The sequence below is a fragment of the Castanea sativa genome, chromosome 1 (assembly GCF_040712315.1).
Source record: "Castanea sativa cultivar Marrone di Chiusa Pesio chromosome 1, ASM4071231v1".
Classification (NCBI taxonomy): Eukaryota; Viridiplantae; Streptophyta; class Magnoliopsida; order Fagales; family Fagaceae; genus Castanea; species Castanea sativa.
Genome location: NC_134013.1, coordinates 50,937,410 through 50,958,997, shown reverse-complemented (window position 1 = coordinate 50,958,997; position 21,588 = coordinate 50,937,410). Strand labels below are relative to the sequence as shown.

Genomic DNA, 21,588 nt, shown 5'->3' with positions numbered 1-21,588 from the left:
GCATAGTTCCGTCCTTGCATACACACATACACTTTTCTTCAAAAAATCGTGACTTAGTTATTAAGTTTGTCATTGAATAAAATAATGCTACAACTATGAATTATTTTACAATACTTATACAAATTGTTAATGTGACTAATTTTTATTTGTTTTCATCTAGGTTCACCAATAACCAATGCACCACTTTAAAAATTTATTATAAAAATATTATAAAATAGTTTTAACTTTAACATTTTTGATAAGGGTATTCTTGAGAATACAATTTAAGGCGTATCGTACCATGAAGTCGCGAACCCGTCAGCTTCATGGATATGAACAGAGGTCCAAAGCAGCGGCACCAAAAACATCGACACAAAAATTGACGGGACGAAAAGCAACGACCCCACCATCATACCCAACGGACGCCCCCTTGAGCGGACAGGAACCCATGGACGAAGCAAGAAGCTGACGAGTCCAAGAGGCTGATGGGTCCAACAAATCTTGACTTGCACTCCACGGATATCTATGTATGGAAACATCTTGGAAAACACGTAAGATAATACTCGTATTTTTTTTATATGAAAAGACACCCAAAAATCTAGGAAACCCTAGAGCACTAGACTCTCCCAATAAGGAAAGATCCCTACTTCAAAGGGATCTCATTCACCATTCACTACTATAAAAATCCTAAAACCCTCACAAATCAAGGTACGCACAGTATACCCTAACTCTGGTGCTCTAAAGTGATAGAAAACTCTCTTTGGCCGGTACCGCACTGGTACTCTCTACAAGTTTTTCTCTTTATTTGTGTTTCGTAGGTTTCATCAAGGGCATGTGAGGACTACTCAGCTCACTGATAATTTTTAGCATTATCAATTTTCAAAGAAAAAAGAAAGCATCCCAAGTTCCCAACTAAACTAATAATTTATGGTAGGTCCAAGTCTTGTTTACCCAAAAAAAAAAAAAATTCATGGTGTCGAAGTCTCCTCTGTTTATGAAAAAAATTGATGGTCGATTAATGGACCACTTCATATCCATCTCATTCATGGTCGAAACGACTACTTTTAAAGCAGATTCAGAGTTCAAACACATCAATTAGGACTAGCTCGTGCACACGTGTGTCACGTCACGTCCTTTGAGCATTTTTTTTTTTCCATTTACCATTATTTTTTTTATTTCTTTTCTACATACTGCGTAATCTCTTACATTATATATATCATACAAAATTCCAAAAGTTCCATAACCAATCCTCAATTATTGTGTCTGATCTTATGAATAACCCGCATAGAAATATGGACACGGTCTTAAAATTGACCTTTACATGGTGGTTATGGTGGTTGAGATTGGTTGTAGCAGACCCACAAATCAACCTCCTAAACAGTGGTTGCAGCCAATACAACGTCTCCGATGTTTCCAACTTCTATACCAATCTAAACGCAACGTTCTCAGACCTCAGAACTCAGCTGAACAACAACAAATACTTTGCAACTGCACAGCAAGTAAAAGGTTCGGAATCAACCTATGCCTTGGTGCAGTGCAGGAACTACCTGTCTAGTGCTGACTGTCTTGCTTGCTTCACCGCCGCCGTGTCTCAAATCCGCAACTGCTCCGCCGCCAACGGTGCCCGTGTCATCTATGATGGCTGCTTCCTCAGGTACCTACCACCACCATGCTAGCTGCTTTTATGCTTTCTTTTTTGTCAACCATAATTTTAAGGGAGTAAGATTGTAGGACTAGCTTTTCATCTATCACAAAAATTTCTTATCTAAGGTTTTTGAAAATATAATTACACTATATAATAATGAGATTAGAATTGTGAGAGTTAAAAGAGTGAAAAAAAATCTTAATATAAAACATGATGGTAGAATAAGATAACAACAATTATAATAATTTTTTTTTGAAACCTAACAATTATAATAATTATGTATAAAATAAATCTGTGTAAAAAAACATTTCTAAACATATGCCAGAAGATGTGCCAAGAATTTAGTGTAGTGTATATGAAGTTATTTGAATTAATATTCAACCAATATGGAGATCAGCACAAGCAAAGATCCAATGGCTCTTAGTTTTTGCAGTTGGCAAGTCATGATATTAATTAGTTGGAGTTTCAATTTTTTATAATCCTATAATATTGCCTATATATCATCATTTTTATGTTTTTTTTTTATAAGAATCATAATTTTTATGTTGTTTATACGTATGCGTTTGTATATAACTATATATATATATATAATTGAATATTAATTCAACTATCAGCCCCCCCAAAAAAAAAAAAAATTCTATATTGATTCAACTAAGGAGATGCGGAGCAAAAATCAAATTGGCTCTGCTTTGAAAAGCCATGGTGTTTTAACTTTAAGTCAACAGCCCTTTGTTTTCTTCTTTAAAAAATTAAAAAAAAAAAAAAAAAAAAAAAACCGACTCTTCTGTTCAGTGGGGCTCTTCAAGGAAGAATTCTTATCTCTTCTGATCCAAATTTTGTTCATTTAAAAAGAAAAGAAAAAAAAAAGTCAATACCTCTTAATAATAATAATTTTAATTTGCTGTCATTGTCATCAGACCATTGTTATAGGTGTTATTCACTAAGGTCCAATTTGGACCGTCCAAATAGAATCAACAGATATGAATCAGCCGGCTGGATTTCAAACAAGCCTTCCCAGTTCCCATTAGACCACAGAGATAGTATTATTAATATCCGTAGGCTATGTTGAAAACGCTACGCTACCGTACGAATGCAATTTTTTAGTACGTCTCTTTCAAATTTTTTTTTTTTTGGCTAAACTAGTACGTCTCTTTCATCTTCCCAAATTAGGTTGCTACTTGATGGAAGGGTCCAAATTAAAGGCTTACTGAAAAGTGAAAATGATGTTTATTTTGGTCTTCACTCTGCACTCCTTTTATTTGCTATAAACAATATATTTTGATAGTTGTTTTGAAATTATCGTTATACTTTAAAAATTTTTAATTTTTTTTATAGAAAATATAGAAGCTGTTTGGTAATGTTGTTCTAATAATGTTTTTTTTTTTTTTGAAAATATGTGTGGGTGAAAAAGTATATAGAAATATGTGTAATGTTGTTTAAAAACTGAAAACATGTGTTTAAACTCTTATACCAAATGGCCCCATAATGTTTCAGTTTTGAAATTATCGTTATACTGTATGTGGAGTCCAATTCTCATTAGTGTGCTGTATGTAGCCAAGAATTATAAAACCCAAGAAAATAAATGGGTTACATGTCGTTTAGCCTAAAGGTCCGTTTGGTTGGAAGGGAGGAAAAGTGGAAAGATAGAAAATGGTAAGAGGATGGAAAAGTGGGAGGACAGAAATTTTTTTAATTTCCCTCATTTTTGTTTGGTTGGGAGTGGAAAAATGAAAGGATGAAAAAAGTAAGTTTGTATAAATTTAAGCGTATACCCTTATTAAAAAATGATACTCAATTAAAACAAAAAAAGTGATAAAAAAAATCAATCACCTAAATTTATTAAAAAATAAAAATCATGTCCATAAAATAAAATCACATCTAAAAAAAACACAAAAAAAAAAAAAATACTGGACAAGCCTGCCCAGTAAATCAAAAGGAAAAAAAAGAAGAAGAAGAAGAAGAAGAAGAAGAAGAGTCAGGCAAAGCCTGCCCACTAAATCAAAGAAAAAGGAAAAAAAAAATAAAAAATAAAAAAAGAAAAGAAGAGGAGGCAGGCAACGTCAGAAGAAAAAAAAGAAAAGAGAGGCAGAGTGGAAAAAAAAAAAAAAGGAAATAAAGGGTGTGAAGAAAAGTAACGTAGATCAATTTATTGCACATGAGTATTTTTGTCCAAAAATGATGCACAATTTCTCTCTTCAGTTTTCTCTCTATTTTAGAGAAAATTTTTTTTGGTGAGTCCGGAGAAAAAACACTTGGGTCTTACCATTTATTTTCCTTCCTCTTCACCCAACCAAACACACTCAAAAAAAATTTCCTCATTTCTTTCTAAAGTTTTTCATTCAACCTATTTCACCTCTAAACAAACACATCCAAAGAGCATCTACATCAATGAGTGGAAACTCTTCTAAAATATAAAAATTCTCTTATTTTATACATTTTGGGCAAAAAAACACCCACATCAGTGGGTGTAAAGCTGTGCAAAATTGTGAAAATTCATCCACGAGCTACAGTAACCGTGTAAATATACATGGCTACTGTAGCTCGTCCATTTATTATTTTATCAATTTCCCCGTTTGCTCTTTTTTTTTTCTATCTCTTCTCCGTGCTCAACAAACTCAGTAACCTCTCTCCTCATTTTCTTCTTTTTCCTCAGATGCACATAAACACACCCACACACAAACACATTCACACAAACAAATCAACACAAAGAATCAACACAGAGATACACTTGCTCAGAAAAAAAAACACAGAGATACACAAACACAGATCGGTGCTTGATCGAACAATCGGTGCTTGTGGAACGATTGGTGCTTGACTGGATTGGAGCTTGTGGGTCTTGCTTGATCAGAGCTAGGGAGATCTGACCGAGATGGGTCTTGCTTGATCGGAGCCTGATCGGAGCTAGGGAGATCTCGGATCTGATCGGTGCTTGTGGATCGGAGCTAGGGAGATCGGTGCTCGTCGGTTGGGGGTGGGAGGCGAAGGGTCGTCCATTGGGGGTGGGAGGCGAAGGGTCAATGGTGGAGGAGAAAGGGAGGGGCAAAGGAAAGAGGGAGGCCGAATTGGTGGAGGGCTGAGACAGCGAGCTGGGTGAGGCGGCTATGAGGGAGAGAGTGAGGGAAGGAGAGGAATGGGTGAGACTTTTTTTTGATACAGAACGGGTGAGACTTGAGAGAAAATGTAGAGGAACCGGTGAGAGTGAGTATTAATAAATAATAAAAAAAAAATAATAAAAAATATTATTTAATTAGAATAGATGTGTAAAATAGATAAACTGATGTGGGTGTTTTGGAAATGTGGTAGTGTAAAATAGAAAAAATAGGTTTTTAGTGTAAAATAGACGAAAGTTTTAAACGGACTAATGTGGTTGCTCTAAGTTTCATAGGTCATTGCCAAAAACAATTACGGGTCATTTGCCCCCAATAATTGTGGGTCATTTACCCAAATTGAAATTTACAGGTTATTTAGCCCGACTTTGGTGTATGGGTAGTCTAGTTGGATGGGTTATTCAACCTGACTTGGGGTGCAAGTCATCTAGCCTAGCTTAGGTTCGGGTAACCTGGCCTAATGGGTCCTTTTGCTTCGGTTGTGTGTAGTCAAAGACTTGGGTCCGAAGTCTAATAATAAAAGAAGAAAAAATGGGCATGAAACCCAAAGCCAATATGTTTCTTGTTGGGTTTGTTTTTGGGACTCACGTAGGCAGTTTCACATTACTTAGTGTAAAATGTTTCACAATAGGAGATGTCTACATTTTAAACATGATATATAAAAAAGAAAATATGATGTGAAAGAGCATGAAAAGTATCCGGTAAGAAAGAACCAAAACCCATTTATTTATGCACAAACCTAAGTCTTGCTCATTGTAGGCTTTGTTATGTTTTTTTGGTATTTTGTGCATGGGTGCTTGGCTTGCCATGTGACCAAGGCAAAAGTTAGGCCTGAACAATGTGTTGGTAGAAACTTGTAAATATAAAAGAAACATTAACAGTCTTACTTGTTACATCAAGTACTTTCAATTTAACCATAAAAATTTACAATAGGATGTTAAGTAATTTGTTTGATGTTGTATACAATAAGTGATAAACAACATATTTGATAAGCTTATAATCTTTCAAATCAAAATATTCAAAATTTTAGTTGGAAGACTCTTTAAGTTATAAACTTATAATCTCCCATCCCTTCTAGGTAGTAACTAAAATCATTTGTTTTATTTGCTTTTTGTGTCTTTAGGTATGAGAGCAATATCTTCTTTGACCAAACCACTCTGCCTGGTAATCAAGGGTATTGTGGAAATCGGATTGCATCACAACCTAATGCTTTTAGTACGGCTGCGGACGGATTGTTAAAAGATCTCCAAGTAGCAACACCTAGGATTAATGGTTTCTTTGCTGCGAGTAAGAGAGAAGTGGTTGATAGTAGTGGTAATGTAACAGTGTATGCTGTGGCACAGTGTGTTGAGACAGCTACTGAGAGTGGTTGTCAGAATTGCTTGAATGTCGCATCCAACAATATACAACTTTGTGTTCCTAATGGAGATGGTAGGGCAGTTGATGCTGGATGTTTTTTGAGGTACTCAGATACGCCCTTCTTTGCTGATAACCAAACTACTGCTATCAGTTCCTTCATAGGAAATGGTGAGTTTTGATGGAGATCTATATTTCTAAATGTATTGCTATATATATAACTAGTCACTACGTCAAATTTTTTTCATAATTTTGAACTATAATGGAATTTGCATATTTTGAAGTATTGTAATTAATGATGATCTTTAATAACAGGAGGTTCAAGCAACAAGAATGCCATCATTGGAGGAGTAGTTGGAGGTGGAGGTGCTTTTCTCATTATAGCTTTGTTTGTCTTCCTTATAATGATAAGAAGGTCCAAGAAAGTTCGTAGAGGTAATAACACCAAGGTTTTCAATAAAATTTAAATTGTAATGTTTTATGTTTTGTTTGCGATCACAAAAAATTATAAATGTTGTTACATCATTTTTCATATATGTATATATATGTTGAATAAGTAATTTTAGATACATCAATATTTGTATGAGTTTTTCAACATAAATGAAAGCACCATCTCCATAACAGGTGACATATTAGGGGCAACTGAACTACGAGGCCCAGTGAATTACAAATACAATGATTTGAAATCTGCAACAAAAAATTTTAGTGAAGAAAACAAACTTGGAGAAGGAGGCTTTGGTGATGTATACAAGGTAAAAGTAAAAAAACCTAAAGCATCGTTGCCCTCTCTATATGACACATTTTTTTCATTGTCGTTCGTTACATTCAAATTTCCATATTCAATTCACCCTAGCATTTATCATCATTTTGTTGTGTGGTGGACTATTTTCCATTTCTTTGTCTTTGCAACATTGACTAGGGTACTCTGAAAAATGGGAAGGTGGTTGCTGTTAAGAAACTAGCTATAGGCCAATCTTCTAGGGCAAAGGCTGATTTTGAGAGTGAAGTGAAGCTTATAAGCAATGTTCATCATCGAAATCTGATCCGTCTTCTTGGGTGTTGTAGCAAAGGACCAGAGCGAATTCTTGTCTATGAATACATGGCAAATAGTAGCCTAGATAGATTCTTATTTGGTAAGTTAAATCCATCTCTTTAATCTTAAGAAAACTTGATCATTTATAATTGGAAACTATGTTAAATTCACATGCATGCATTTAATTAACTCTAAAAATAGGCTAATTTATTATCTCATGTAAAAGAGAATTAGTTCTCTTTAGTAACAAATTTTGGATGGTTTGATTTCTTCGTTCTTCAATCTTTGTTTTGGGAACTTTCAATCCCTCTTGAGACTAGAAGGCTTTGATTTTCTAGACCACAATTACCCTGGATTAGAGGGTGGTTAAAGAGAATTGAGATGGTTTTGTTGTGCTAAAATGGAGGAAGCATGTGAAAGTAGATATATTTCTTTTGTGTAGCAAAATTTTCATTTTTGATCTTGAAAATATGGATATACAAACTTGAAACCATCCTTATTTGACATTGAAACTAGTAAGAAATATTATTGAAATGTTGAGAAGAGTGGTATGAAAATAGTGGTGGAAAATGGAAAGGGATGTTCAAATATAATTAAATGATAGATTCAAAAGGAAGTTAAAGCTAAAGGACAATGTAAAGCAACAGCTAAATGTAATCATGACAATAACAAGATGAAGATATGGTCTTTTTGTTTTAATTATCTTGGGGAAGAAATATTGGTGTATACTATTGTCAGAATGAAGGTACCAAGCTTGAGCAAGATCAGGCAAGTATGACAGAAGGAGGTAGAAGTCACAAGGGTATCTGTAGAACAGAGATCAAGCTAAATGACACTAGTCATGTTTTAGAACAAGAAAAACGACCTATAGCTTGTATTAGTGTTTAATTCTGTTATTAGTTCACACGTGTAACAATTAGTTATTGATCTATAGCACGTGTTAGAGTTAGTTAACTTTGCTCTATTTTAGTTTTCTTTCTTCTTCGTATATATATATACCAATTCTGTACTCTTATTTCTAATTAATGAGAATGAGCATATTCAGCACAAGTTTCTGATATCAGAGCAGCTTTTCTAGAATTCTCTCAATTTTCTCTCAGTCCCTAGAATTTTTCACAAATTCCATTCTAGGGTTTGGTGTTTTCCTTCGAAAATCTTCGAATTTTCTTTTGAATTTACTCTCATTTTGGTACTTTTCTTCGAAATTCTTTGAATTTTCCTTCATCTTGTCAAAGCTTATTCTCATCATCATTGGCTTTCGCTACCACTTCATCAGTTCCTACAACAGAGAGTGCTCCTCCATTTGCTCAAGATTCTCCAATGGATGATCCTCTGTTTCTCCACCATGGAGAAAGTCCAAGCACTGTGCTTGTGACTCAGCCTTTGACAGGGAGTGAGAATTACTTAGTTTGGGCACAAGCAGTGAGGAAAGCTTTGCTCACAAAAAACAAGCTAGGATTCATTGATGGTACGCTTACCTTGTCATCTCCATTGGTGTCCATGCCTTCAACTGTTCAAGTTTGGATTAGGTGTGATAATATGGTGGGAACTTGGTTGACAAATTCAGTTTCTCCTAAGCTTCAAGCTAGTATTATCTATGAAGACACTGCTCTGGAAATATGGAATGATTTGAGGAATCGTCTTGCTCAATAGAATGGCCCCAAGATTTACAGTCTTCAAAAGGACATTGCAAATCTTCATCAAGGTGAGACTTCCATTACTGACTTCTTCACTCAGTTAAAGGTTCTTTGGGATCAATTACAAAATAATAATCCTTTTCCTTCTTGCACTTGTGGCAAATGCACATCTAATGTGAATAAGAGACTTACTGATTTGCAATCTAGAGAATTTGTTATGAAGTTTTTGATGGGGATCAATGATGCTTTCTCACAAGTAAGAACACAAATTTTGCTTATGAATCCTTTTCCCTCTCTCAACAAAGTGTATTCCTTGATGATTCAAGAAGGAACACAAAGATCTGTTGTTCATTATTCCAATCCAAGAGTGGAATCAACTGCCTTAGTTACCAAATCACAGAATTTTAATGTCAATTCTGGGGTTAACTAGGTTGGTGGCATTGGAATAAGGGAAAAGAGAGGCCTGTCTGCACTCACTATGGTAAGTTTGGTCACACCATTGATAAGTGCTACAAATTGCATGGTTTTCCTCCTGGTTATAAGTTCAAGGGCAAACCTGCAATGGCACATCAAGTGACTTTTCCACAGCCTCAATCACAATCCCAAGATGTGTCTTTTCTGACTGGTTCAGGTTCTATGACACTTGTTTTCACTCCAGAGCAATATCAATAGCTTCTTGCTCTTATTGGGACTTCTAATTCTCCATTGGATACTTCTGTTCAAGCAACCAATTCCATGGCAAATGTGGTATCATCTAATGCTTCTTCTATGGCAAGTATGAGTTTTAAGCATTCAGTTTTTTCTACCCAAGTAGTTAATAGAAGAGCATATAATTCTGATACTTGGGTCATTGACACTGGTGCAATTGACCATATAGTGTGTTCTACCCGTGCCACTTGGGTGTACTTAATGAAGTCCAAATCAGAAGTTAGGTTTCTCATTTCTTCCTTTTACTCTATGGTTTTTACTCAATTTGGCTGCAAGATTAAATCTGTTAGATCTGACAATGCTATGGAATTCAACATGCTAGATTTTTATAATTCAAATGGTATTGTGCATCAACATAGTTGTGTTTATACTCCACAACAAAATTCTGTTGTGGAGAGAAAACATCAATACTTGTTGTCCATAGCTAGGGCTCTTCATTTTTAGTCTCATATTCCTATTAATTTTTGGGGTGATTGCATCCTCACAGCTGCATATTTGATTAATAGGTTGCCATCTGCTTTACTCAACAATAAAACCTTTATGAGCTTCTTTTTAAACAATCCCCTTCTTATGAGCATTTGAGAGTATTTGGTTGTGAATTTTTTGCATCCATTGTTGCTCCTACTAGGACTAAGTTCTCTTCTAGGGCAAGGAGATGTGTTTTTCTTGGTTACCCCTTCAATGTGAAGGGTTATAAGGTGTTTGATCTTCAGTCTCATTTGGCCTTTATTTCTAGGGATGTTGTATGGCATGAGTCTGTTTTCCCTTTTAAATCTTATTCTAGTTCTTGTTCTGATTCTGCTTCTTAGTCACTTCCCTTGCCTTGTTTCCCTTCTATTCCTTCTGATTCTTTTGATTCCACTCTTCATTCTTCTTCTTTGCCCTATCCTTCCTCCTTTGGTCATGTTGATGATTCTCTTCTTGCTATTCATTCTAATATTGATGATGAGTTCTTGCAAGAAGTTCCTATTGAACCACCTAAACCTTTGGCTGATCCTATCCCTCTTAGAAGGTCTGCTAGGGTTTCTAAACAACCTTCCTACCTTTAAGTCTATCACTGTAACCAGGTATCCTCAATTCCCACTGATACTGTTCTCCACACAGGTACTTCTCACCCTTTATCTTCTCACCTTTCTTATCATTCACTTTCTCATTCCTATAAACATTTCTGCTGTTCTATCTCATCTATTGTTGAACCCTTGTACTATTACCAAGCTATTTCTAATCCTTAATGGTAAGAGGCCATGGCTGCTGAGATTGCAGCTCTCGAGGCCAATCGCACTTGGACTTTGACACCTTTACCAGCTAATAAAAAACCCATTGGATGTAAGTGGATCTATAAAGTCAAGTACAAGTCAGATGGTTTTGTTGAGAGGTATAAGGCAAGATTAGTTGCCAAGGGTTTCACACAGAAGGAGGGGGTTGATTACAATGGGACATTCTCACCTGTTGCCAAGATGGTATATGTTAAGTGCCTTTTGGTTGTGGCTGCTGTAAAAGGATGGTATATGTCTCTTCCACCAGGGTTTCAGAGCCAGGGGGAGATGGTTTGTAGGTTGAAAAAATTCCTTTATGGGCTGAAGTAGGCATCTAGGCAATGGTTTGCCAAATTCTCTTCTACTTTGGTTCAGTTGGGCTTCAAACAGTTTAAGGCAGACTATATCCTGTTTACTAGACAAAAGGGTCATTGTTTCGTGGTTTTATTGATCTATGTGGATGATGTTTTGATAGCATGTAATAATAAGGAAGAGGTGGATCAATTTAAGGTGTTGTTAGATTAGAAATTTAAATTGAAGGATTTAGGTGACTTGAGATATTTTCTTGGTTTGGAGATAGCAAGATCAGATAAGGGCATATCAATGTGTCAAAAGCAATACACTTTAGAAGTATTAAATGATGCTGGTTTGTTATGCTGTAAGCCAACCAAGACACCAATGGAATAGAATGTCGGATTAAGTAAATATGAAGGGGAAGAACTTAAGGACCCTAGTGCTTATAGAAGACTTGTTGGAAGGTTACTGTACTTGACAATTTCCAGGCCAGACATCACCTTTGCTGTTCATAAGTTAAGTCAGTACATGTCCAAGCCAAGGAAACCACATATGGATGCAGTGCATAAGGTGTTACAATATTTGAAGAATGAACCAAGTAAGGGTATTTTGTTTTCAACTAGCACAGAGTTGCATGTAAAGGGCTTCATAGATTCTGATTAGGCTGCCTGTCCTAACACCAAGAGATTTGTCACAAGCTATAGTATTTTCATTGGAGAATCCTTGGTCTCGTGGAAATCAAAGAAGCAATCATCGGTCTCTAGATCCTTTGCAGAAGCAGAGCATAGAGCAATGGCAATTGCTACTTGCGAAATAGTATGGATATTATATTTTCTTAAAGACATTGGTGTTGAACATAAAAGAGAAGCCTTGTTGTTTTGTGATAGTGAGGCAGCCTTGCACTTGGATCAAATCCAGTGTTTCATGAGAGGACCAAGCATATTGAGATAGATTGTCATTTAGTTAGAGACAAGGTGTTAGAGAAAGTCATTAAATTGAATCATGTTAGAGCTCATTGTCAGCTTGCAGATTTGTTGACTAAAGCACTGCATTTTAACCAATTTTCAAATCTAGTTTGCAAAATGGGGATGATTAATATACATGTAGCAGCTGCCCTTAAGGGGGAGTGTCAAAATGAAGGTACCAAGCTTGAGCAAGATTAGGCAAGTATGACAGAAGGAGGTAGAAGTCACAAGGGTATCTGTAGAATAGAGATCAAGCTAAATGACACTAGTCATGTTTTAGAACAAGAAAAACGACCTGTAGCTTGTAATAGTGTTTAATTCTGTTATTAGTTCACGAGTGTAACAGTTAGTTATTGATCTATTGCATGTGTTATAGTTAGTTAGCTTTGCTCTGTTTTAGTTTTCTTTCTTCTTTGTGTATATATATACCAATTCTGTACTCTTATTTCTAATTAATGAGAATAAGCATATTCAGCACAAGTTTCTGATAAATATTAGTAAGTAGAGTATGTTGTCTATTCTTGAAGCTTTTCTAAATGCGTGCAAGTTATAATAAACTTTTTGCTTTGAAGTTCAATAAATTGTTCACTCAATTATATAAGATTTAAAAAAAAAAATTATTTTGAAGTTGAAGCAAATTCCAAATTTAATATCAGTGATGCGTATATTTATTTGCTTGTTTGTAAAACTTGTATTTAATTTATATATGCTATTGGGAAATAGGTGAAAGACGAGGCTCTCTCAATTGGAAACAACGGAATGATATAATCTTGGGCACAGCCAGGGGACTTGCCTATCTACATGAGGAATTCCATGAATGTATAATTCATAGAGACATAAAAACCGGCAACATTCTCTTAGATGATGATCTCCAACCCAAGATTGCAGATTTTGGGTTAGCAAGGCTTCTACCCGAGGATCAAACTCATCTTAGTACCAAATTTGCTGGAACATTGTAAGTTAAACTAGTAAAAATCATCCTTTGTCCATCAACCAAGCTTTACCATATAAATCTTGACCAGGCTTTACTCGATTTCACCTATGTTGAATTTTTTTTTAAATATAGTTTAAGATTATGCTAAGATTCTTATCCTAATAACATAATTACAACAACCAAGGCTTAGTCCTAAAATCTTTGGATAGTGAATCTTTGATAGACTAACTAGGGTTGACCAGATATATTATTTTCTGTCATTTTATTCTATCTAAAGTCGTGTGTGTGTGTGTGTGTGTGTGTGTATATATATATATATATATTCTTGTACATAAGAAAATATTATCTATTGATTCAAATGCTGTACTTGTAGGATAGGTATAGAGAAAGAAAAAATCCAAAGATTTTACATGGTACTTGTGATAAAAAAAAAATAGATTACTTCTGCTCATATTTATATGCACCCTTATCCACCATTCAAATTTAAGGAAAAGAAATAGTAATTGGGCTCTATTTATTTATTTGAATGGTTTCGCTTTGCAAATAATCTCACTATCATGAATACAAAAATGGCTGAAGTCTCATCAAATTTGATGGGATGACATCCCATCACAGTTATATATATATAAGGTTGTTAAAACACGATGTCCTTACCGCAAGATATGTGCTAAGCAAATAGGATCTATATGCGAAGAGGATTATCACTTATTAGTTCTTTTTTGTTCTTTATTTTTTAGCTAAATAGTTCTTTTTCATTCTTACTATTATTCATGGATAGCTAATTCGATCTAAACTTCAGAGGATATTCGGCACCCGAGTATGCAATCCATGGTCAACTATCAGAGAAGGTAGATACTTATAGTTTTGGGGTCGTTGTACTTGAAATTATATGTGGCCGAAAAACCAGCGAGGTCCAGCATGCTTTTGATGGCGACTACCTCCTTGAACGGGTAATTTCCCAAATCAATATGGTTTACTATTCTTAAACTTAATAACAAACGCAGGAAACATATATCTACTGCATCTCCAAAAAACAAGTAGTTTTAGTTACTAGGTTCTTCATTTTCTTCATTTGATCTAGATACAACTTGCAAGTGTGTGATAGGGAAATGCTTGTTAGGCTATCTAGAAATACTTTGTTGGCATTCTGCTGCTTATCCTAAAATTCTTAGAGGTATGGAAAAAGAAGGAAAGAAGGAAAGAAAGAAAGAAAATGAAGCTAATTTTACATATCATTTATGTTTCAATTATTAAAAAGAACCAAAGTTAATTTCACATGTCATTTATGTATTAAATATAGTGCTTATATTAACCCCCAATCACTTAATGGATAAGAGACATTGTCTAGTTTTTAAAAAACATTGCTTACATCACCGTACATCTTTGGTGTGATAGTCACTTCACAAGTATAAGTTTTTTTGGTGTGTAGGGGCAATGGCTGGAGTTCAGGTCTCCGAGAGAAAGCTTCACACACATATATATTTAGAATAGACTATAGTAGAATTCATATCTTGTAAAAATAAAAAAAAAATAAAAAATAAAAACTGCTTACATTTTTCTAGCTCATTATGGGTTTCCCCTTATTTATGGTGCAATTATAGGCATGGAAATTGTATGAGAATAACAAGCATTCAGAGTTGGTGGACGAAACCTTAAACCCAGAAGAATATACAGCAGAAGCAGTGAAAAAAATAGTAGAGATCGCTCTGATGTGCACGCAGTCATCAGCTTCTGTAAGGCCTTCAATGTCTGAAGTTGTTGTTTTGCTCAAAAGCAAGGGATCAATGGAGAATAGGCCACCTACAAAGCCAGGCTACGTTGATACTGATAGAAAAGTCCGTGGAGAAACATCCACTTCAACCGGATCCTCCACATCTAATGCCACTGCCTCTATCTCTCGACTCTCTGCTCGCTAACTTATGGATAGCTGAAATTCTTGAGTGACTTCTATGTATAAAGTTTGATAGTTTCCTTTAATTTTGTTGTATCTTGTGTGTCGAACATGGAACTTCCGGTTATGAAATTCAATTCATGTTACTTTATCTCACCCCAAATTACATATATAAATCGAACAATTAGAGAAAATCTAGTCAAAAAAGAACAAATTTTATAATTTTAGTCTCTAAATTTGCCTATTGTGCACTTTTTATATTTGAAGTTTTAAGTGAGTATTATTGGTTCCTACAGTTTTTAAAAAATGAGCACTATTAGTCTTTCTATTAACTTCCGTTAGATTTTTTTTTTTTTTTTGCCTTTGTCTAATAGAGCAATGACATGACTTGTTTTAACTTATGTGACAACTCTTTTATTATCAAAAAATTACACATAAGATATTCATGATATACACATCGAAAACACCAACTAATTAAGTATTTATTATGTTTAGTATATATTTGTTTTCCAATTTTGGCCATGCTTTTAGGTAAAATAACAAACAAAATATATATTCACATATTGTTCTAATCTAAAAACAATATTGATTTTTTTATTTATTATACATACATATACATACGTGGCGAGTTATGGCACAAAGTTGTGCCAAATTCGATGTCCTTAGAGTACATTTGATTAGTTGTAATAGACATTGTAATATAATAGTTATTCCTATGGTTTAACTATTCAGCAATTTGGTTATGTTTATATTACATGGAATAGTCATTCCTTATGAATAGTCATTCCTTAAAATGAGGAATAACTATTCATCTCAAAAAGGATTGTAATAACTATTCCTTAATAGGTGTATTAATTTATAAAATTAATATATTTCTAAATAAACAACCTTTCCATTTGCACATAACAATTATGAAAATAAAAAATCATAAAAAATAACTAATCTCTTTTTCAAATTTAAAAAATATTATTTTTTAGGAAATATAATTATATGAGTATGATGTTTCCTAAAATAATCTTAAGTTTGATTTAAAATGCTTTCATTTTATTGTCTTCAAAGTTCTATTATTGTGTTGTCACCAAACAAATGAATAATAATATGTATTACATTACTTCATTTTTTTTCCTTGTAATATTTATTCTATTCTTATGTAATTACCGTTATAGTCTACCAAACATGCCCTTAGCATTACTTATATGAGGGCTATCAACTTCACTTAACGAAGGAGTGATAGTTGGTCAGAGTATTAAATGCGGAGTGACAGTTATCCCTCCCAAGAAGATAGCTAATATAATTATTAAATTAATTATAACGTTACCATGGTTCAACCTCAGTTTGACCTTGGTCCCACTTGAAAAACTTTGACCTCTCCCTTATTCAATTCTTTGAAAAATCCAGCTTTCAAAATCATGCTAAGAGCAGGGTGTATACTTGAATCGAGAATGCCAAAGCACTAGTGAGGTTGGAGAATATAAAGTAAAAGTAGAAATACCAACAAAAAGAAGTTGGAGACTAGAAATTTGAACATGTGTCCAATTCTATGGCCATTCCTAAGCTCTTGCCATGTCCCTAGATCTTGCATAACATAACTAGAGAAATAAAAGGTGATATGATAACCAAATTTAGTTTATTGCCCACAAAACTAAGTTGTATAAGAGATTGGGCATATGTAACATGTAGGGGCTTGGGCCCAGGTGACCGGGAATGGCCTATGTAACCAAAACCTAAGGCTGGCTCGGGTATCAAAAGCTATCCCAGGAAAAGAAAACTGGCTCAATACTGTAGGGATAGGCCCAACCCAATGACAAATGTGCAAGGGTCTAAAGATTGACGTTTGGGGGAACCTATTGTGTCTGGGCCAGGTTAGGCCCAATATCGACTAATAAGCCAGGGGGAGGCTGGTGAGGGGACGGTCAAATTCAGGTCAATCTCCACATACTGTTAGTGCCTTTGGGAATACTTGAATCGAGAATGCCAAAGCACTAATGAGGTTGGAGAATATGAGGTAGAAGTAGAAATACCAACAAAAAGAAGTCGGAGACTAGAAATTTGAACATGTGTCCAATTCTATGGCTAGTCCTAAGCTCTTGCCATGTCCCTAGATCTTGCACAACATAACTAGAGAAATAAAAGGTGATTTGATAACCAAGTTTAGTTTATTGCCCACAAAACTAAGTTGTATAAGAGATTAGGAACATGTAACATGTAGGAGCTTGGGCCTAGGTGACCGGGAACAGCCTATGTAACCAAAGCCTAAGGCTAGCTCGGGTAATAAAAGCTATCCCAGGAAACAGAAACTGGCTCAATACTGTATGGATAGGCCTAGCCCAATGACAAGTGTGCAAGGGTCTAAAGATTGACGTTTGGGGGAAACCTATTGTGTCTGGGCTAGGTTAGGCCTAATATCGACTAACAAGCCAGAGGGAGGTTGATGAGGGGACGGTCAAATTTAGGTCAATCTCAAAGTATTGTTAGTGCCTTTGGGAAGTTCATTTCTGAATGCTATTTAACATCTGGAACAAGCTTCAAGAGAATCCTCAGAATGAGTGATTTTTCCTTGAGATTCTAAGCAGAAGTGGGATTGCGTGGGAAATGATAATAATTTTAACCCTTACTAAGAAGAGACTATAAAAGAGAAGGGAGGACGAATAGTGAAGGAGTTCTAAAAGGAGATCAAAGAGACACAAGGAAAGGGTGAGGGCAAGTTGAAAGAAAGTGAGGAGAAGAACTAGAGGGTAGGTGAGAACTGGGCTTAGAACCACGAAGGTAAAGGGGGTTGGGCTGTCAAGGGAGCGTTTGAGGCAACAATTAGTAGAAGTGCAAGGAAACCCACCAATAAGTAAATTGGGAGCCCAAGTCGTTTGTCCCTGAAAGCATCACACCCGAGTTTGAGCACCACATAACACCTCGGGAATCAAAAGATTTGAAGTAGAGATGGTGCCTATACTAAGAATATACATAGTGGAGCCATCGACTGTGTGAATAGTAAGTGGTTTGCAAAATTTTATAAGAGATTTGGCACATGTAACACCTCAGGAATCGAAAGATTTGAAGTAAAGATGGTGCCTATACTAAGAATAGACATAGTGGAGCCATTGATTGTGTGAATAGTAGGTGGTTCGCAAAATTGAAATTAAATAATAAAAAAAAAGAGACAAATATGGTGTCATGTAATTGCAACAGGCAAAGTTAAGAAGCTAAAAGGAAGACTTACTAGGCAACATAGAGAGAGCAAGGTAAGATGATGTATTACTAGACCTAGTCAGAGCCTAAGTGATAATAATTTGGTCCTTCATAATCTTAAAATTTTACAAAAACAACACTCAATAGATTGCTAAGTGGTGTAAGAATGAAAAACGTTGTACAAAAGTGTAACCTTAATGCATGTGTAGGAGCAGAGTCTAAAGTCTTTATTCTTAGTCAAATTCTAAGGATAAAATTGATAATTTGTCTAGTTTTGACTCTTGGTAAGTGGGGTGAAATGGTGTCGTTGGGTTATGACATAAAAATATTGGAGAATCAATCTTGAAGGCAGTTGAAACAATAAAACCAACTTAAACCTAGGAAGCATAGGTGCGCCTCCAGGGGTGGTGCACCCGCATCGGACTCGCATGGATGCTACATGCGCATCTATCACGAGTCTCTTTTTTTTTCGATTTTCGATTCAGGCTGAAACACGTGTTAAAATTTTTTTTTAAACACGACAAAAGGCATCGTTTCACTCTATTTAAAAGGGAAAAAAAACCCTAAAATGCATCTCACTCTCTCTGCTCTGAGTGTTCTTTCTATCTCCCCCTCCCCCCTCTCTTTCTCTCTCTCTCTCTCTAACCCATGCTCTCAAACCTACGACTCAATCCCATCTCTCCTCAAGCTCATTGACCCAAGCTCACTTCATGGAATGGTTATGTACTTATGTATTCAACGGTCACTTTATTATCTACTATTACTCTTAAATTGGTATATGTTTACCATTATATGAAAAAATATGCTTAACAATATGTAGAACATATAAATAAAAATATTTTTAATAATTTATTAATAAATGTATTTCACCACACCCGCACCCTATTTTTTCAAAAATTGCCGAGTCACTGCACTGCACCTGCACCTTAACCCGAATCCGCACCCATGCTTCCTAGACTTAAACTTACCAAAGGGCTTTAAAAATATTGATTTTACGGAAGCTTCATTGCCAACTAAAGTGAGTTTGCTACAACTTTTTGCTTTTTAGGAAGCCGATGAGACGACATATTATTCATACATGGCAATACCCTACTTGCGAGGGTGTAATGCCTTCAATAAGGTAGGGAAAGCCAACACCTTTTTAATGGAAGCCTTACAAAGTGGTAGGGAAACCAATACAATATCTTATGATTTAAGCATGGTAATCCACTACATGTGAGGACATAGCCAGCCCTTAAAAAGATGGGAATGCCAATGCATAAACCTTGCAAAGTGGCAAAGAAGCCAACAAACCCTTACCTCATTGCCATATGGTAACTCACTATACACGAGGATAAAACTTCTCCTTAAGAAAATAGCAAATCTATGCATTCTTTGACTCACTGTATGCATGAACGTGATCTATTCAAAAGATTATAGCAAGACAAGCTTTATTTAAGCTGCTGTTTGTGAGAACACAATCAGCCCCTAAGAAATAATGACAAAAAAGTGCACCATGACCTGCAATGCATGAAAACACAACTCATATATGTTCTCGAAATTAACAATGTAGTGACCTAACACATGTCGAGTATAAGTCGACTATCAAGCGGCGAGTCTGTACACACTGCATTTTGTACCCCTTATGACTCGAGCCCTCGTTCCCCAATGATATTGAAATTCTAAAGCCTATGGTTAGTTTAGGGCCCAATCAAATTACAAATTGACTTGAGAGGTGTTAAAATGGAAAATATAACTTTTTATGAGCAAATAAATATGTTTTTGGAAAATAAAAGGCCAAGAAAACCCTAGGCATGTGTACGTAGGCCAGAACCTGCGTACGCAGGTTTGATGCATGCGTATGCAGGCACGAACTTGCAGTTAGGTTTCAGAAACCTATGAAAGACAAGTTTTCTACATTAATGTTGAGTTTTGGAACGAAGCCAACATCGTTTGGGAGCCGTTCCAAACCCCTATTTTCTCACTATATAAAGCCATACATGACATATTTTCAAAAGACACAAAAAATCCTAAGGGAAAATCTAAGATCCACTAGATATAGTGAATCAAAGAGGAAGTTTTTCACAAAATATCCTCAAGTCAATTTTATTGTGATTGAGACATTTTTTGGTCTTGTTCCTTGAGTTTTGAAGTTTACTAATCATTTTTGTTTGAGTGTGAATAGATTTGACTGAGGGGAACGGTCAAAATCAAGCTAAAAAGCTTTTTTTTAGGTATATGTTCTAACCTTTTTTCTTCATTTATGCCTTTTTTTTTTTTAATTTCTTTTCTTTGCTTCTTTTATGTTATAACATGTTTGTTTAGCCTAGGTTTCCATTGCTTTATAAGTTTGAGCATGTTTAGGTTGCTAGATTTTTTGTTTTAGATTCTATTATGTTTTTGTGTTCCTGGGTTAGGGTTTAGGGCGTGTTTGCATGCGCATGCTACTGCATGTGTACACAGACTCGAAGTATGTGTACACATACAACTGGCCTGTGTACGCAGGTCTATGTATGCGCACGCATACTCGTGCCCAAAAACCCTAATTCAAGTTTTTCCGCATTCTGTTCCTTTGTTTATTTCACATGATATGCCTCTGATTTCTTCCTTTCTTATGCTTTTGAGTTCTTGTTCCATTCTTTATTTGTTTGCTTGTCCTTAACATGATTAGATTAGGGTTTTCTCTTGTGTTTCTTGCTTTAATGCTATGAACATGCATCTACATAATCATGCATTGATGCCATAGGTGCTGTGATGCAGTAAGGTAAGTGAGGTGAGTCATGCATTCACATGGATATGCATTTTTGGGTGATGAACATGTTTATTTGTTGTTTGGATACTATATTTATATGATAACATGATTTGCCATGATTTGTTTACTAACTTGGATGAGATAACATGAGATGAATGATGAGGACATGCTAGGGCTTATGATGTGATGTGATAGATGTATGCTAGGGTTGGTTGATGAGCATGATAGATGAATGTTATGTCTTGGGATGAAATTCCATGTTGTATGTTTAGATGTATGCTAGTGTGTGCGCATGTTTAGATGCAATGTTGAATGTGCCTTTAATAGGATTGTGATGTAGGACACAATGAGTGGAAGTCGACCCACAGGTCGGACGATTTTGGGTGCCTAACACATTCCCAAGATCGTACCTAAACTCCGAACTCATACCCTGGTAGTAAGACTAGTCCTTCCACGTAAGGGTGCTATATTCATGGTTTCTAGGACCATAAAATTAGGTGGCGACTTCTTGTGTTTTCTCCGCCCCAATCCACTCGCCCAAGGCGTACTCCTTAAGCAACTATGCGTTGCGCCCACAGAGCCAAGTTTCAATATATATGAGTTGCTATCTGTAAAACCAAATATGCTCGTCAATAAAGTGCTAAAAAAATGGCGCATAGACAGCAAGACACATGCTTAGCCAAAACTTGTCCACAACGGAATGATGACCAAGCAACACATCTACTAACTTGCCCAAGCAAAGGCAAAGTCATTTTCACAACATGTCCAATCAAGCACGTGTCATTCTCAAGAGACTAAGTGTATACAATTTATCAAAGTTATGCTACTCAATCACAAGCAAAAGCATGCTCATAGCCTACAAAAATGTA

At 35.5% G+C, this 21,588-nt stretch overlaps 1 protein-coding gene across 2 annotated transcripts; it reads left to right on the top strand.

Moving 5' to 3' along the window:
- The first annotated feature begins 1,184 nt into the window (after window positions 1-1,184).
- LOC142637735 (cysteine-rich receptor-like protein kinase 2) lies at window positions 1,185-15,041 on the top strand. 2 transcript variants are annotated; one of them, XM_075811786.1, is made up of 8 exons: window positions 1,185-1,633; window positions 5,855-6,258; window positions 6,403-6,522; window positions 6,712-6,839; window positions 7,028-7,220; window positions 12,704-12,935; window positions 13,714-13,864; window positions 14,516-15,041. In XM_075811786.1, exons 1-8 carry the CDS (start codon window positions 1,251-1,253, stop codon window positions 14,828-14,830), a joined length of 1,926 nt encoding a protein of 641 aa, XP_075667901.1. In that variant the 5' UTR covers window positions 1,185-1,250; the 3' UTR covers window positions 14,831-15,041. The 2 variants fall into 2 exon arrangements, with proteins under 2 accessions (XP_075667901.1, XP_075667900.1); XM_075811785.1 differs by having other exon boundaries at window positions 7,007-7,220.
- Window positions 15,042-21,588: the final 6,547 nt, after the last annotated feature.

What these genes read in the sequence shown, in the direction of transcription:
- LOC142637735 (XM_075811785.1), top strand. Translation starts at nt 1,251, where the DNA reads ATGAATAACCCGCATAGAAATATGGACACGGTCTTAAAATTGACCTTT. An exon ending in CAGTTCCTTCATAGGAAATG is followed by an intron (nt 6,259 to 6,402) that starts GTGAGTTTTGAT and finishes CTTTAATAACAG; the next exon opens with GAGGTTCAAGCAACAAGAAT. An exon ending in GCTTTGGTGATGTATACAAG is followed by an intron (nt 6,840 to 7,006) that starts GTAAAAGTAAAA and finishes AACATTGACTAG; the next exon opens with GGTACTCTGAAAAATGGGAA.